General features: G+C 36.1%; 1 protein-coding gene across 2 annotated transcripts; it reads left to right on the forward strand.

Moving 5' to 3' along the window:
• The first annotated feature begins 674 nt into the window (after positions 1 to 674).
• On the forward strand, positions 675 to 17,579 carry MPV17L (MPV17 mitochondrial inner membrane protein like). Of its 2 annotated transcripts, XR_011967276.1 has the most exons (5): positions 675 to 1,078; positions 2,968 to 3,038; positions 13,274 to 13,303; positions 13,391 to 13,640; positions 17,312 to 17,579. XR_011967276.1 is itself a non-coding variant. In XM_072610271.1 (4 exons), exons 1-4 carry the CDS (start codon positions 769 to 771, stop codon positions 13,568 to 13,570), a joined length of 591 nt encoding a protein of 196 aa, XP_072466372.1. In that variant the 5' UTR covers positions 675 to 768; the 3' UTR covers positions 13,571 to 13,870. The 2 variants fall into 2 exon arrangements, 1 of the variants encoding a protein (XP_072466372.1); XM_072610271.1 differs by lacking the exon at positions 17,312 to 17,579 and having other exon boundaries at positions 13,391 to 13,870.
• Positions 17,580 to 18,737: the final 1,158 nt, after the last annotated feature.

Below are 18,737 nucleotides of genomic sequence, written 5' to 3' on the forward strand. Positions count from 1 at the left end.
TCTCGAGGTATAGTTGTCAGAATAGAGAGGTTAGCCCAGACAAACCAATTTATTTAGGGTATCAGTTAGAAAGGGAGCGGCCAAAGGTGAATGATTTAAAAATGAAAAGGAGGCGTCAAGAAATGAGGCAATTGGGAAGGTGTGGAGTCTGGAACCGATTGGGCAGAAGGTGTAGGTTTACAATAGCTTGAAAGGTAGTCAAAGGAGAGTGATTAAGAAAGGAAAGGGAGGCGTGAGCAGTCAGGAATCCAGTAGAGGCAAGACCTTGGCAGAACTGAAGGGGAGGGAGGAAGGTGAAGGATAAAAGGGTAGGTCACCCAAAGACCACAAGGCAGACGGAGTGGGGTGCAAGTCAGGAAAAGGACCGAGGAAGGAGCGCATGCATAGCAAAATTAGGGAAGTGGCAAAGTCTGAAAGGGCAGCTAGTCCAGGAGCCGGAGGAGCAGCAGAGCAAGGGGGCAAAGGTTTAATCGAAGCTAGACGTGGCCGGGGCAGCTCTGCCAGGACTGCAGGTCAGACCCGACCCGGGGCATACATCAATAGAAGCCTCGGAGGGAGGCGGGTCTGACAGCCGGTGGCTCCAGTAGGTGCAGCCTAGGAGGCGAAAGACAAAGGAGCCCTGATTGTTGCTAGTGGTGGTGCCCAAGGGCGCGTGGAAGGGCGCGGCTGTAGGCCCACCTTCTCGCCCACACCGGCGCTGTCAAACCTCTCAGGGGTGGGCGGAGGGGACGCGCACCCAAGCCAACCAGGGGGCCAAAGAGGCCGGCGATGTGGGGCTGGTGGCGGATCGTGCCGCGGACAGCCCGGCGCTACCCGTGGCCCGCCAACGTGCTGGTCTACGGGGTTCTGTATTCGTCCGGGGACGTACTGCAGCAGCTGCTGCGGGGCTGCGAGCCCGATCTGCAGCAGACGAGGCGTGTGACCATCGTGGCCATGGGCTTCCACGCGAACTTCAACTACGTGTGGCTGGGGCTCCTGGAGCGCGCGCTGCCGGGCCGCACGCCCCGCGCGGTGCTGGGCAAGGTGCTGTGCGACCAGCTGCTGGGCGGGCCCATTGCGCTGAGCGGCTTCTACACGGGTGAGGGCCCGCTGGGGCGGACAGTGTGGGCCGGGAGCTAGGCGGGATGCGGGGCGGCGCTGCGGAGGCTGGAAGGTGGCCCTGCGGGGCCCCGGGGAGCGGGGCGCCGTAGCCCCTCGGACCTGGCCTCCAGGAGGTGCCAGCGCTGCGCAGCCGGCTACTTTCCTTTGGAAACGGGATACAGAACGTCAACCTCATCCGCACACACCAGCCGTATGGTGCATGCCCTCGCAGTGCGTGGCACACACACAGCACGCATACATGGTTTGTTTCCACCAGAAAATGTAGCGACCTCCATCCTGTTCTTGGAAAGGGGTGGCATAAAATGAAACGAGATTTCACCCATACAAATGCAATCCGTGGACATACACACACACACATGAACGTACACATACGCAGGCAACCTGTTTATCTTTGTGGATCGCATCTGAAAATGTAGCCAGAGACCTGGTTGCAGAAAATAGGGAAACAAAAGATTTTTCACAGCACTCACATGCACATGGACAGACACAACCAGCTCGTTGTGGTTTTCTCACTGGAAAATGTAGCCACCTGTCAGACTCTTGACTTTGACTATGCGGGAGTGGTTTCAGGGGGAAAAAATGATCACACACAAAACCCACAGTTATACATCTTGGTGATGAATGTCTGCATATTTATCGACCTCCCTTCCTGCCTCTGGATTCACCCCAGAAAAACGGAAAACAGGAGGTTTAACATACAGGCCAGTATACACCCAGACAGTATGCACACAAAGCTGCTGCATTTTACTGTTCACAGCCATACCCTTAGTGAACTACCTCCTTCCCTACACTATTTCACACTTGAGTGGTTACAGGATCTGGGTCAGAAGTTGGCCCCAAATGCAAGGCTTTGTCTCAGGGTTCCTTACAGCCCTCTCCTGCTATTGACTGGAAACTGAACCACATACAAAAGAAACCAGACAAAAAAATGAGAAAACTTAGGCCTCAGAATTGGGAAGCCTAGGGCTCAGAGACTAAAAAAGGGTTGTTTGATGATGTAGCACTGGGTATATCAAAATGCAAGAAATGGGATGTTTGAGATGGTCTTCATTTTTTTGGCTAAATTGTCATTTAAAGGTGTTTTTTAGGAGTCTTGATTTTGCCTTAACATGTCTAGATTAAGAATTTGCCACCAATTTACCAGAAGGCATACTATTGGAATTCATTTTTATTCTTCATAAAATGGAGAAGTCCAGCTTTTCTGCATTGTGAAAGAATATGGTTTGTAAAAGATTTTGTCAAAAGGCAATGTAGATTCTTGGCTTCTGAATTCTGTTTGTAATTCTTATGACAATGCAATTTGCAGTTTCTAGACCATTCCAACTCCTTTTTTAAGTCAAAGTATTTACATTTCTTTATGTCAAGTGATTACTAACCATGCCCACTGTTGGAAAAAAGGAGTAGCTTTTCTTCCTATAGTGGTGGTGTTCAGTCTTTTCAGCCAAGTCCAACTCTTCATAACCCTGTTTGTGGAGGGGTGGAATGATCTTCCTGACTCCAGGCCTGACATTCTGTCCACTTCACCACCTCACTGCCCTTTTTATACAGTAGGAACATACAGTATGGGCAGCTAAGTGGCAGAGTGGATCAATCTCCAGAAAGTCTCATCTTCCTGAGTTCAAATCTGGCTTCAGACAATTACTAGCTAGGTGACCCTGGGCAAGTCACTCAACCCTGTTTGCTTCAGTTTTTTCATCTGTAAAATGAGCTGGAGAAGGAAATGGCAGAGCACTCCAGTATCTTTGCCAAGAAAACCCCAAAAGGGTCACAAAGAGTCCAATATGACTGAACAACACAAAGTATGCAGTATGGTAAAATATATATTTGGTCTTTTAAAATTCCTGTTGTATGTGTTTTTACAAATAGGCATGAGTATACTTCAGGGGAAAGAGGATAAGTTTTTGGACCTGAGGCAGAAATTCTGGAATACTTATAAGGTAAGTACCAACCAGGTCATATTAGAACATTAGGTCTAGTATGGGTCTGGTCATGTCAGTCCACTGCTCAACAATTTCAGTATATAAAGTTTAAATTCCTTAGCCTAGCTTTCCAAGGCCATCCAACAAAGTCTGATCCTATCTTTTGTTTTCAGGCTTATTTTTATTTTACTTTATTTTTCTCCCTCCAAATTCTTATCCCTAAACACTCCTTGCACTTTTCCCACCCTCAAATTTTTGCCTATATACTGTTTGCTGTGCTTGTAATGTCCTCCCTCCCACCTTTTATCAGGTTGAAGTAATACTTATGATAATGCAATTTCTAATAATACAACTGCTCAGCTTTTAAAACCCAACTCAAATGCCACCTCCTCCACCAGTACAAATCTTCCCCCACTAAACTTTACATTGTACTTTGCTTTGCAAGACCTTTTTATGACATTATGTTTTCATGCATATTTTGTTATATAATTTATACATATATGTATGTGTGTATATATGTGCATCCTGGGTCATCTCCAGTCATCCTGATGAATATCTATTCACTGGATTCAGATGGCTCTGGAGGAGAAGTGAGGCTGGTGACTTGCACAGCTCTCCCTCACTCAAAACGAAGTCAAGTGCAAGTCATGTCATCATTTCTCTGATGGCATGGTCTTCTTCAGTAACGAAAGATGAACACAAGGCTCTAAGTAAGCTCCAAGGACTGTATCTTATTTAAATTTTGGTATCTGTGGTCAGGATCTCTGCATATTTACAAAGGGTAGGTTTAATAAATGCTTGTTCAGTTGATGAATTGACTTGTTAAACTGGCTATTGTTCTTAAGTAAGCAAGATTTAATTTGTATATTTCTTAATATTCTTATTTTGAAAATTAGTTAAACCAGGTCAATGACCCCTAAAGTGTGGGGTTCCCAAAACCCACCAGGTCAAACCTATTCTCCTAAATAAGTTAGTAAATAAAGGATCAAATATGATAATATTTGTAAATTGCTTAACATAGTAGGTGCTTATTGAATGCTCATTCCCTTCTACCCCCTCATAATAATACTGAGACATTCTATTTCTGTTATGGTAAATATTAGTAGATGTAGCCCACATAAAAGCTCTTGGGGGTCCTCAATAATTTTTAAATGTGTAAAGGAGTCCTGAGACCAAATAGTTTGAGAAATTGTACTAGGGTATCCCTTTGTTAGTATGGCAGAGCCAATTACTTCCCCTACCTTTTTAAAAATCAATATAGTACGATATAAATGTAGGATTTGGTCAGAAGACTGGAAGTCAGATCCAGCTCTACCACTTAATATCCCTGTGACTTTGAGCAAATCAAAATCTCTCTGACCTTAATTTCCTCATGTCTAAAATGAGGGGCGGGTGTGCTCTCCAAGGTTCCTTCCGGTGCTAAGGCTATAAAGCCTCTCATGGCTCACAAAAAAACCTCACATGGCATATAAAGCCTCCCTATGCTTACAAAATAAAAGGGAAAAGGGATTGAGAAATAAGATTTCCTCAGGCATGGGCCAAAGGGGGAAGGATATATTTCTACTCTAGCACTTTAATCACAGTCCTTTCTATACTTTCTAACATGGTTATGTTATCTTGGGTTAACACTGACCACAGTTTATTTAGATTCGGGGTCCAAGAAAGTTCCTGCAAAACCGTAATAATGCCGAACTGTGCGTGATTTAGTCAGTAGAACAGTTCTCATAATCGCAGCCAATGTTTCCAGGTGTACAATTGTAAAGGCAACCTTTCTGTTAAGTCCCCATGAATGAAACCATTCTCTGTATTAACAAAGACAATTGCAGCTAGGGGTTATATTACCCAGGGCTATCCCTAAGGGGTGGCAAATAAACCAGACTGTGTAGATTGACTGCCCTGTAATTTCATCATATGGATAGAATCTGGTTCCTCCAGATTTAAATTTTAGACTAATTCCTCACTGTGACATGGAAGGTACTCTGAGTCCTCAAACATCCAAGCTTCCACTCTGATTTGGCAGGCCTTATTTAGCAAGATGGAAAGACTTCATGTGGTGATAGATTATAATTTGTTTAGGAGACCATTGTGCCCCTCATCTAAGGCAGCCTAGCTAAATTTGAGTAGAATCATTACCATAGAGTTGGCCATCAAGTGGTGACTATTTTCATTTATTTATTTGGCTACAGCAGTTCAATAAAATGACTTCTAAGGCACAAGGGATTATAGTCAGCAGTTGTGGAGGAAGTATCAGCATGGATGAAATCATGGATCCTTGGAATATTAAAGAAGAAATCTGATCCAAAGAAATACTTAACAGTAGCCTCCTTCAGTGAAAATAAGAGCGTAAAGATTAGGAAGAAATGTTATCAAGTAAAAGAAGTGAGTAGTTGGGATGTCCCAGAACAGCAATATGTGCCCTAAGAGGGGTGTGTTGAAGGGGAAAAGGTTTTGTTAGGTGGCCAGCTTCAAGTTGCCTGGATGACAGTAGAAGTGAGGATTAGGTAGTGGGTAGGGACTTTACTTTGGATTATTTAAGGGTCTTAGGGTTTGTTTGTTTTTTTTTTAACACTATGTGGTGGTGTAATCCTTTAGAGACCTTTTATTCATCAACTCCTTCACGTATTTGCCTGTTACCTATTACCCCTTTGATCTTCACAGCAGTTTGGTACCCTTTCTCCAAAGATTACTACTTGGAGTTATCTGATTTGTTTTTCCCTAGGGTCAACTGACATTATCTCCTAAAACGAAAAGGAACAAAACAAATCAAAGAGTATCTACTTGATGTTCACATACTAACTAGAACAACCAGTTTAGGTTTAAACTTAAACCTATATTGGTTTGTCTTAAAAGTTCAATATGTTTGTAATATTTACGATAATGCAACTTGTAGTTTCTAGGCCACTCCAACTCCTTTTTTAAGTCAAAGTTTGTCTTAAAAGTTCAATATTTTTTAACATAAAAATTAGAAAGCCTTTTTATGGAGGGTGATGAAATTATTTGTTACTTCTGCTAATCATTGTCAGTTTTCTTTTTAAAAATTGAATTTTGTGAGAAAAATCTTTGCATCAAATGTCTCTGATAAAAGTCTATTATCCTTAGATATAATCTACTTATATAATATGTTATAATATTATATTAATTATAATATTATTATAAATATAATATATTAATAATAACATAATATATTATTATTACTTATATAATATATAATCCATTTGCAGTGGATTGACATAAATATATAAAACCAAAACTCCAACAGACAAATGGTCAGAAGATATAGAGTTTTTTATAGAAGTCCAAATAATCAACAACCATGTTAAAAATCCAAATTACAAATAGTGAAAGAAACACAAATTTAAACCATTCTGAGGTTTTACTTCATGATCAACAATGAAAGTGTTAAAAATGACAAAAGATGGAAATAACTAATGTTGGAGAAGATATGGAAAGACTGACACACTAATACAATCTTGGTGGATTTGTGAATTGGTCAACCATTCTGGAAATCAACTTGAATTAGGCAAAAAAAATGTTAGAAAACTTCACATCCTTTGATCCAGTGATTTCATTACTGGATATATAGATCAGGGAAGTCAAAGACACAAAGAAAAGCCATATATGTATTTTTGCATGCAGATGTGTGTGTATGTGTATACATAAACATTCATAGCAAAACTCTTTGTGATAGCAAAAAGCTGGGAACAAAGTGAGTGCCCTGATTAGCAAATCACTGAACAAACTGTGGTAAATGAATGTAATGGAATGCTATTGTGTCTTCAGAAATTACTAATATGAGGAAATCAGAGAAATATAGGAAGAGTTGAATGAACATGATGCAGAATGAAATAAGCAGAACCCAGTGTTGACCCCACAAATACTACTACTAGATATACTGCCCCCAAATTCAAAAAGAGGTAAAGAATGCATGTGTGCAAAAAATATAGAGTAGCAATTTTTGTTGTGGTAAAGAAACTAAAGGGATACCTATCCATTATGGGGTGGTTGAACACATTATGGCATATGAATCTAATAGACTATGATTGCAATGACCAGTGAAGACTCCAGAGAACTAGTAACAAAGCATACTGCTTAACTCTTGATAGAGGATGATATACCAGATCTCGAAGTCTTAACTTTTTGTGTCATGGTCCTCTTGGGCAATGCAATCTTCTTGAGCTTATAGACCTCTTATTAGAATAATGTTTTTAAACATATAAAATAACATACAGTTGAAAGGAAGTCAATTATATTGAAATATAACTATCACATTTCTTTTTGTTTGCTTTTAGAAGTTCACAGATCTCAGCATAAGGGACAGAATGTTACATGCATTTTTTTTTTAAGTTAAATTGCATTTTTCTCTCCTTTTCAAACTACTCCCCAGAAAGCAAAAAAATACCTTTTAACAAATAAGCTTAGTCAAGCAAAACAAAATACCATTATTGGCCATGTGCAAAAGTGTGGTATGTCTCACTGTGTTAGTGTACTTGTCAGGAGGTGGGTAATATTCTTCACCACTCATCCCTTACAATCAGTTATGTGCTGTTTCACAGATAATACACAGGATGCATGGAGTTTTGAGACTCCAGACTCTAACAGGTTCACTCTTGATCTGGTCAGACAGGCAGATACTTTTGGAGGGGTTAATAATCTTACTTTATTCTAGTCTAGTCTTCTCAGAACAGTTGCTGATAATAATGGGAGAACCAGCTCTTACAACATTCCCTAATCATCCTTCTCACAGGGGCCAGTGTGAAGAGGGGGTAACCACCCCTATGTCTCCATAGGGTCAGTCGAGACAGATACAGCTTGTTCACTCCCCTAAATCCCCTCAAACCTTGAGAGGGGTTAACCAAGGCACACATAGATTCCCCTATGGGTTCCCTATAGTTTCCCCGCTCACTGACCAGTGCCCACTTGTTTTATAGGGCAACAGACAAAGAAAGCATTTTTGCCAACATTAAGCTCACAAGTTAACTTTAGCAATATCATCGTTCTGCACAAGTGTGGTAAATGGTACATTATGTCACACCCCTTATCTCATGGCAATGCCTCAGTAGGACTGTCTGTCATTATGATTCTAGGAATTACTATCTGGGATCCTTGAGAATATTCTAGGAGTTATTATCAAACACCTAGAAACTAGAAATTGCCATGGATCCTGAGAAACTAAACTAAACTAAACTAACAAGGATAACAAAATCCTCCTTCCATACATGTGCATTTTCAGTAAGGCCAAGGTATGGATTTATCTTGCTTGACTGTGCTTGCTTGTTGCAAAGGAGGGTTTTTAAAAAATTGAGGGAAGGGGAGTGATAATGATGAAAAAAAAGAGTGCTATTGAAGCTTTTTTTTTAAATGACAGAAGGAAGTTCAGAGGGAGACGTAGATAGGACAGCTTTGAAACTAATGTGCTGAATTTATTATATACTATATATTGTAGAAATTCACTATATATATATATATATTCTTCTTTTTCTGTTCTTTGCATAGGGTAGCGTTAGTATTTGTTGGTGTTAGTCTAGTTCAGAATTACAAAAAAGTTATTAAAAAAAAAAACAGAACCAGAACAATATACACAATTAGAATTAAAACCATACTAAAAGGCAGTCAAATTCAGATTCATTATATGACCAATATTGATTCCAGTGAATTGTTGAAGCACAAGTCTCTCTTTTCAGTAGAGAGAAAAGGAACCAAAAATTCAAAATGTTTCATTCATGGTTGCAGTGACAGGTTTTGCCAAACTGTTTTTCTTTGTTAGAAAGCGAATTAACAGTGGAGTGTATCAGGAAATAACTGGAATGTAAAGCCACAAGACAGAAGTAAAAGTTTAAACAATGGATTGATACATTTTCTTTTGACAGAACAGACAGTTCTCAATGAACATACAAACAACATCCCATTTAAAAATTCTCCATTGGGTAAAAAAGTTTGTCGATTGCTGAGGACTCTGCCTTTTATGTCTGACAGTATATTAGCATTGACTGCTCATATGCCTGGGGTTTTGTTGCCTCTCCATGTTGTTTCAGTTGCTGTATATATTGTCTGGGCCTTGTATTATTTCTTATACTGTTTCTCTGAATACTTCATATTTGCACAAATGTATCCCATAATTTGTTCAGCAATTCCTCAGTAGTTGTGTACATTTTTTTTTTCTAGCTTTTCTAGCTCTCGACTGAAAAGAGGGACTTGCAAGATCTGTTCCCTGCAACCAAGATTGGTCATACAATTAATCTGAATGTGACTGTCTTTTAGTGTTGTTATAATTTTCGTATTGTTGTTGTTTTTATGAACATTGTCCGGATTTTGTTTTGTTTTTAATAATTTAATTCTGCTATGAACATATTTATATGTACCAAGGTTGAAGGAACTGACTGCACAACCTATAGGTGACTTCTCATCACTTGCCATGTGATGTGTTTCCATGTGTTTGTTATCATCCCTAGTGCTAGAATAAAACTGGGGCATGTTTTTATATTTCTTGTTAATTAATAGACTTACAGCTTCTTTCCTGTAAACATTTGACTCAATCTTCCACCAGTTCAGTAAATATTATATACTGAATAAACCACAGAAATTGCTTCCCCCCATAGCAGCTACTCATTTATCTCTATATTAAATTCCTAAATCTGCTATGATTAAATAAATATTGAATATTTACTATTAAATAATAAATATTAAAAAAATACCAAATATATAATTCATTAATAAGTGAAATCAACAGTAAAAGTAATGTATAATTATTTACAATATTTTGTCCCTCTCAAATTTGTCCCTGTTATCAAAAGATCACAACCAGAGTCACTTCAAAACCTCACTAGAACAACAGATGATGGTTTTTCACTTCTGGAAATGCAATTCTATCATCTGAAATATCTATTGAAGTCTCTCAAGAATCCTCTTAATATTTCTCCTAATTATAAGTTAATTTCAACCTCTCCAGAAACAAATCATGTTAGCCCTTTTTCTTTCCCTTTTATTCACAAGTAATGTCTCTGGAGAACCCTAAAAACTGTCAGTTTTTTATAGATTCTTTCTGATACTTCATAAAATAACAGCATAATTCTCACAAGAAAGAAATTTCTCTTCATCTTTCTCTTTGTCCTTTCCATACTTTATCTCATAGTTCAAAGACAAAACACAAATATTCTCCATGACTATAGGGAGAAGTACCTCATACTTGGTTGTAGCTCTCATTCCAAACTGGAAATCTAAATTGTTCTTTGTTCAACCTTCCATTTGGCTCTTGAAAACATGGAATATTATCTGTAGTCTCTGGGGAAGAGCCTAGTGAAACTGAAATGACATTTACTTATGAACCTTTTCTTTTTTTTGTAGATTTTTTAAAATTTTAAACTTAAATATAAAATGAGAAAAGAAAAAAGTATCGTATACGCAGCAGAGGATGAAAGGATTCAATATAAAATAATAAATTTCCATTTCAAGAAAACCTATATAACAAATATTACACATTGTTTTCAGAGCTACCCAGCTTTTATTGGCTTCCTTGTTGGTTTTCTTGTGTTCTCTGCTGTGTCCTTTTTACTTTATTTTTTCCCCTAAAGAAAGCTACAATTAATTGTGGATACACCCACACCCACACCGACACCCAGCTATCTATAAATATACACATATACATCCATACACATATAGAAGACCATACTATGCTTATTTCTTCCTATTATCTGTTTTTCTGAAGGTGGATGACATCTTCTTTCATAAGTGTTAAGTCTTTCCATGTATTTCTAAATCAACCAGCTCATCATTTCCTACACTGGAGCAATATTTCAACCTAACAACGTCCTATCTGAGAGAATGACTTCTGAAACTTTTCTTGCAGATAACCTCCTTAGAAGATGAAATTATTAAATGGTTCACACCTTTTAAAGATTTCCAATAGTGTGTGCCTTTCTGTATCAAAGCATATGAACAATCAAGTAATGTTTTTGCATAATTAAAAATTTATCCAGAATGAGTGAGCCAATTCACAGTTATACCTGGAGTAAATTAACGTACCTATCTTTTTTACAGTCCTTCCAGTGATGCTTTCCATCTTTCAGGAAAAAAAGTTGGGTTTTTTTTGCTAGTTTCAGGGTAAGATAATAAAGCAAGTTTATTTGATTTGCCATTCTCTGATGATTAATGATTTTAAACACTTTTTGGGTGGTTATTGATCATTTCTGTCTCATTTGAAAACCATTTGTTCATGTCCTTTGACTGGAGCTTTGGGGAATAGCTTTGGAGTGAGATGAGGAGGGTGCAAACCCCTTCTCAGATGCTTAACCACTGCATGACTTTTTATGTCTTTAATTCTGTGTCTGCTTACATATTTTTCTATAATTGTGAAAGATATCCCTTTCCATTCCTCTCTTTAAAAATAGTCTTCGTGAGAAATTAAAGATATCTATAGTCATATGAAAAAATGCTCTAAATTACTTTTGATTAGAGAGATGCAAACCAAAACAACTCGGAGGTACCACATCACACCTATAAGATTGGCATACATGACAGAACAGGAAGATGATAAATGTTGGAGAAGATGTGGGAGACTTGGAACACTAATATACTATTGGTGGAGCTGTGAGCTGATCCAACCATTCTGGGGAGCAATTTGGAACTATGCTCAAAGGGCTACAAAAATGTGCATACCCTTTGACCCAGTAATAGCACTTCTAGGACTGTATCCCCAAGAGATCATAAAAATGGGAAAGGGTCCCACATGTACAAAAGTATTTATAGCAGTTGTCTTTGTGGTGGCCAAAAACTGGAAATCAAGGGGATGCCCATGAATTGGGGAATGGCTGAATAAATTAAGGTATATGAATGTAACGGAATACTATTGTTCTATAAGAAATGATGAACAAGAAGACTTCAGAGAGTTCTGGAAGGACTTATATGATCTGATGCTGAGTGAAAGGAGCAGAACCAGGAGAACTTTGTGCACAGCAACGACCACAGTGTGTGAGAGTTTTTTCTGGTAGATTTGGAACTTCATTGCAATGCAAGAACTTAAAAAAAATTCCCAGTGGTCTTCTAGGGCAAAATGCCTTCCAAATCCAGAGAAAGAGCTATGTAATTCAATCACAGAATGTAGTAGATCATTTTGTGTGTGTGTGTGTGTGTGTGTGTGTGTGTGTGTGTGTGTGTATTGCGTTTTGGTTTGTTAGGTTATTTCTGCCACTCATTTTAATTCCTCAACACAACATGACTATAGTGAAAACGTATTTAATAGGAATGTATGTGTAGAACCTATACAAAATTGTAAGCCATCTCGGGGAGGGAAGGGAAAGGGAGGGGAGAGGGAGGGGAAAATAATAATCTAAGTTATATGGTAGTGATTATAGAACACTGAAAATAAATAAAATTAATTAATTAAAAAATAGTCTCTGTGGTATGATGAAAAGAACACTAGCTCCGAAGCTACCTGCTGCTACCTGGTGTTCAAATGTTACCTCTGTCATGACTTATGTGACCTTGGGAAAATCACTTAATTTTACCAGACCTTGGTTTTCTAATCTATTAAAATGAGAATATGAGAATGGATGGCTTCTGAAGTCTCTTTTAGGACTAGATCTAAGATCCTATCTTCTTAAATACTTAAGATACCTTTAAAAAAAAAAAGCAAATTCTTCATGATTGTTAAACTTTCAAGAAAGTTACATCTGAAGTTTATTAAAAGAAATATGTGAAGTATTTTAGAATCTGCTAAGAAGGCAGGTAAACAATATATTTCAACTTAATGTAGTTTTAATTTCTTATTATTCATATTCATATTTTCTTATTATTCTTATCATTCATATTCTTATTATTCATATCAAAGAATTATATGATAGTCTTACACCGAATGGCAGCTCCTTTTGTTTCCAGAATATTTTCCTATGAGTTGATGTCATATTTCATAAGTACTTTCTTGAGTCAGTTGAAATATGTGATAAGATATTACAGTCTAATATCTTATCACAATATCTATTTTACTGTGTCTTTAAGAAATGTTTGTCTTACATATTCATTGTTGATGCTGGCTAGCATTCTATTCTCAGAGTATAAGTATGACTAACAAAATTTAACCTTTTCTACTGTGTTTATTTCATTCTCTAGTTTACGAGTGAGATCTAATTTGAGCAGCTTAGCCTAAACCCAATACCACATGATTAGCCTCTGCCATGTACTTCTCAGGCTTTTGTAAACTGAGCGATGAAATTAATACATGTGGTTGAAAAACATAATAATAAAATTCTCCTTTGTTGCAGACTGGTCTCATGTTTTGGCCTTTTGTGCAGGTGAGTTTCAAACCTACTTTCTGTGCTAACTTTCTAGTGTAGTTTATACAGAACACCAATAACAAACTCTTCTTCTTTCTGCCACAGCTTCTCAACTTCAGTTTTGTTCCCATTTACTTGAGAACAGCATATTTGGGACTTTGCGGTTTTCTCTGGGCTTCTTTCCTTTGCTACTCACAACAAAGTGGTGATGGTACACTGTCGTCAGTTTTTTCATGGCTTAAGGAAAAGGAGGCCAGTGAAGTCGAAAGATCCCCAGGGAAATGATTGTTTTTAAACAAATTGTTCTCATCAAGTGGCCAAAATTTATTTCCTAAAATGCAGTGAGTTGAACCAGGTAAATGTTATTTAATAATTCTTATAGCATGTTTCATTATGAAGTATTATTGTACAACAGAGAAAAAATTTTTAGTATTAATAATTTTGTATATATTTTATTACCAAAATGTCTTTTCATTTTTGTTTGAAAGAACAAAAGGGGTAGGGCTATTGTCGATTTTATTCATCTGATATTTTAGTTACTATCAATTAAAAAGTGTTATTGTTTAATAAAGCAATTACTATGTCACTTTTTACCATTCTTATAATTTAAAAGTACTATGAAAACACAAATATTAGATTACAAAAACTATTGTTATAAGAAAAACAGTAATGGGAACCTAAAAATATATATATATATATATATACGTATATATATGTACGTATGTATGTGTATGTATATTTTATATAACATATAAAAAATATATGTGTATACACATACATACATAAATACTTTTTTTTTTCAGACTGAAGATACTGAATTCTCATCCTACTCCTTTAGGCTCATAGTCCTCTGCGCCAACAGTGGCCTTAAGCAAAGTCCTGTGTACACAGAAACCAAATAACCAAAAAGATCAAATAACTGATTTTTTCCCCCAGAGTGCCATAGATAATTAATAATTATGATGAACTAAGGCACTGAAATATCTTAATCATCAGAGAGAGATTATGAAGTAGCTTTATTGTCAGGTATATTTTACGACATTTTACTCTTTGAATCTGATAATTCTTGTTTCAAATTTTAATTTTCACTTAACATTTGAATATTCAATTATAACTAGAACTTCTGTTTCCCATTTCAAGTAAATGGAAGTTTTACTTCCACATGTATTTTACTGAGATAGAGCAACTGAAATTTTCAAGAATGTGTTGAACAAATTTTCCCTTTTGTTGTTTTAAGAAGAATTTATTTAGGGGTTTCAGTAAAAACATCCCAAATACTGATATTAAATTTATTTTTTAAGAACATCAATGTTTTCAAATAAGCCTTAGTAGTTTTGATTTAGATATTTTAAAATTATTCAAGGTTCATTTACATTCAAAGTTTATAGTTCACAAATTGTGTGTTTATAAAATGAACCACAAAAAGTTTAATCAAAATTCCTGTAAGAATGAAAGCATGAATTTCTTTCTTTCACTGGGGTTTTATTGGAATTGGAAAATGTGAGGCATTGAGTTTTTGAGAAAAATGTGTTTGCCTTGTCCTTATGAGTATAATTTGTATCATCTAACCTACCTAAATACAGCGTCTCTTTTTATTTTTACTTGTTTATTTATTTATTTTTCAAGATGGGATACATTTATTATTTGCAATTTTCAGTACATCAATAAAATAATTTTAGGAAGCATCTATTTTGATACATACTTTGAAGACCCAAGGATAAAATGATATAATTCCTGCAACTGAAAAGGAGAAAATTTAGCAATGAAGGAAAAAAAGAGTAAATTTTCAAATTGCTATTTGAGTTTTGAAAGTGAACTTCTGCAGACTTGAGTCTTGTGGTAGACTCTACTTTTTTTATATATAAATTTCCTTGAATATGACTCCTTATTTTATCAACTGAAAAAAATTAGATTACTATACTTTGAGTGTGTTCTAATGGAGAAATGGAGAAAACACTTAATTTAACCTAAATTGCATCCAAAGCTTGACCCTGATTCAAGCAAGTATCTACTTAGCTACAAAGAATGGCAGTATTTCCATATCATCCTTTACCACAGTGATTTACCATGTCAAATACTATTGCTAACATACCATTTGGACAAAACAGTGTCTCTTTTTAAAAAGTTGTTGAAAAATTTAGTATGTGTTAATATAATTTGTGTTCTTAGGGAAAAAAGGTAATTCACAGATTTTTTAATTCTGAAATTGCCTTCTTTCCTTTCCAAATTTTGACTTGTTAATAGTGTTTTTCAGTAACAGTTATTTCAGGTGTAAAGCTATTTTTCAATATAAAATGCCAAAAACTTGAATAAGTGTTTTCAAAGTGATGATTTCTTGAGAAAAAATATTAATATTTTTAAGCTTAGCTTTTAAATTATTTTTTATGGTGGAAGAATAGTACTTGTACTGCCTTGATTAAAAATTTGGGAACAATTCTAGAACAAAAACTTTCTACACTGTCAAACTGAAGCATGATATTTACAAAAATTCTAAAAGGGTCTTGAATTAATCATTAAAACTTTATACTCACCTGGACTTTGGCAAACAATATACTTCAGTTTCTAGTGTAAGAATATGTTTATATTACAACGGAAAGCTGAAATTTTTTCATTTAAGATTCATGTCAGCCGACTTAATTTTGTTGAGGGCTTACTACATTTAAGGCACTGTTCACTATAGGTGATAAGAAGAAATAGAAGACCTAGTCCCTACCTGTAAAGGGCTTACAACTTAATTGTAAAACATACCTTCATGAAAAGTTAAATAACAGTGCAAGAAATCTCACAAAACAATGCAAGATTTATTGACAAATGAACATGGAGACAGTAAGCGCTATGAATTTGCAGGAGAAAAAGTTCATTTTAGTCTGGAGTGATATGAGAAAGGTTCATGGAGGAAGAAGGATTTGGATAGTCAAAGAAGAGGAGAAAAAACTAAGGGCATCCTGGACAATTTTTCCAACTTCAACTTCTCATTAATGATAAAAATTTCATATTTTTCTTAGTTTTGTGTAGAAATTGACTTTTAGCCCTTTTGCCTCTCTCACTGAAATTTATAGTTCAAATGGGTCAACTTGCATATTTAAAACTATTATCTGATTGCAACTATTTTGCCAGAATTGACCAAATTGATGTGTTATTGACAATTGATGTGTTTTAGCAATTTTTACTATTGCTGATTATTTACTAGGTCACACTGAAAGTTGTAACTTCTACCTTATTCAGATTTTCTAAATGATGTTATTCTATTAAAATGATTAATTTTAAAAATATAACTGAAATTTCTCTCTTATGCATACTAGACTATGCATTAAAAAATATTTTCATCTCTTTGCACTCCATTTGAAGGTATACCAAAATTTTTTCTGTTTCCTGAAATGAACCTTTTAGTGAAGTTGAACACTGAAGTGTATTAATGGTACAGCATTTGGAAAAATATACTATTCTTTATACTAACTTGTCTTGAGAAATGAATGGTTTAGCTATGTATATTTTCTGTAAATGGTTTTATTTGTACTATTAATTGGGTTCGTCTGATAATATTACCAAGTAAGCCATCTTGGTGCCAGTAGATGTGGACCTTGTGATGACTGCATTTACTTTGTGTTCATAAATAACAAGTGTTTAGAATCAGAAAGGGACTAAATACAAATTAGTAAAAGTCTGTCTCTAAAAAAGTATTCCTGTAAAGCTTTGAAAGAAAAGAGTTACTTTTTGATTTAATCTGACTGAGGAAGTTGTATTGTGCTGGGCACTGCCGCTGAAGCCAAGAGAATAATTTCTTCCTTGGTGGGCAGTTGGGATTAACCCATTCAGGTTAAAGCTTCTGAAGGATTAAAGATGAAAAATAGTTGAACATTTGTAAATAGTAGAGTATGGCATGAGAATTTTTACCAGATTAACATTTCAAAATTTATATAGATCAGGGGTTCTTAACCTGGGGTCCATGAGCTTGTTTTGTTTTTGTTTTTTTAATATTTTGATAATTGTATTTTAATATAATTGTTTTTCTTTGTAATCCTGTAGATTATGTTTTATGCACATAACAATATTATTCTGAGAAGGGGTCTACAGATTTCCCCAGACTGCTAACGGAGTCCATGATATGAAAAAGTTGAAGAACCCCTCACTTTGACACTTTATCTCTTTTCCTCTCTATTTTGTCTTTCTCTCTTTTCTACTTTCTTCTCTACCTACCCTAAGTTAATTAGCCATAATATGCATTTGAAATATATTTTAAATTATTTGTTATATTTACCAAATAAAGTTTTATTTTCTCTTCTTAATGTAAAAATTGTGACTTTAATTTGTTATGTGCATATCTTTTTAAAAAGCCTAACTGTACTGTTACTTTTTTTTTTTTACTAACGTAAGGCCTTCTAATTTTTCTACATTTCAAAATTACCTTCTCTCACCAGTTCCTCAGATTCCCAGTGTCTTCTGACTGCCCATAGTCTGCTTCTTTGTTTCCATTCATGCTTACCTTAACCCAAAGTTCCCCATATGCCCACATTACCTCATTCTTTCCCTTTTTTCTACTGCTTCAAAATACCCATCTTCTTAATGAGACTAATCTCAGATTAATTAGATTAGATTAATTAATCACTGCAAATTGTGGTTGAATTTCTCATCTATAAAGTGAATAGGGTTTGGAATATCTACACAATCTCCAAAATCCTTATACCTCTCAATGTGTTATCCTATGGGTCCCAGAGGTGTTCTGTAGCCAGCTCAAACCCATCTAGGAGAGTGGATTGTAAAATTTTTAGTGTATTGCCAATTCAAAAATTGGCAAATGCTGTAAGTCAGGGCTTGATTTGTTACTTTATTGATTGTCTAAATTTTAGACAGTGATGGAGCAAATGTTAATAATGCATATTAAATTTAAAAGTGTGTCATACACCTATATATTTTTTTTCCTCCCCCTGGAGCCAGTTATTAAACATTTACCAGCCCACCCTTGCCTATGCCTGATAAAATAACCAACTCCCAGCCCTTCTCTCAACATTCTCTCCTGTTGGTTCTTGTTAACCCAAATAATTGTCTTGTTGAAGGACTATTCTATAGTATGGGGAAGATATTTTGGTGAGGTGTACCTTTATGCCATCCCTTGGAATTTACTTACTTCCTCTGGCCTGTGTACAAGACCTGCTCTAGATGGATGGAAGAAGCAACCATTGTTCATTCACCATTTTCCTCTCTGGAGTTGAGGCTGGGGTGACCTTGATCTTGGCTACTCTCAATAAATGTGAACGGGTCTAGTTTTAGAATAGATAGGGTTACTCTACCCTAACCCAAGCACAACTTTGTACTCTATCAAGAACCAGACTGTGACCACTTCCTGCTTTTTAAAAAAGGAAAGCCTCAAGGTCTTTGATTTATGGGACCAGGAATGCTCACATATGATTCAGTAGGTCCTTGCTCCTTTTATCTCCTATGAATTTATCTCATT

The sequence above is a fragment of the Notamacropus eugenii genome, chromosome 1, assembly GCF_028372415.1.
Source record: "Notamacropus eugenii isolate mMacEug1 chromosome 1, mMacEug1.pri_v2, whole genome shotgun sequence".
Lineage (NCBI taxonomy): Eukaryota > Metazoa > Chordata > Mammalia > Diprotodontia > Macropodidae > Notamacropus > Notamacropus eugenii.

Bases quoted from the DNA above. Each gene is read 5' to 3' on its own strand.
- MPV17L (XM_072610271.1), top strand. From the start codon at position 769: ATGTGGGGCTGGTGGCGGATCGTGCCGCGGACAGCCCGGCGCTACCCG. The intron at 1,079-2,967 runs GTGAGGGCCCGC...TTTTACAAATAG, and splicing joins GCTGAGCGGCTTCTACACGG to GCATGAGTATACTTCAGGGG. The intron at 13,304-13,390 runs GTGAGTTTCAAA...TTTCTGCCACAG, and splicing joins TGTTTTGGCCTTTTGTGCAG to CTTCTCAACTTCAGTTTTGT.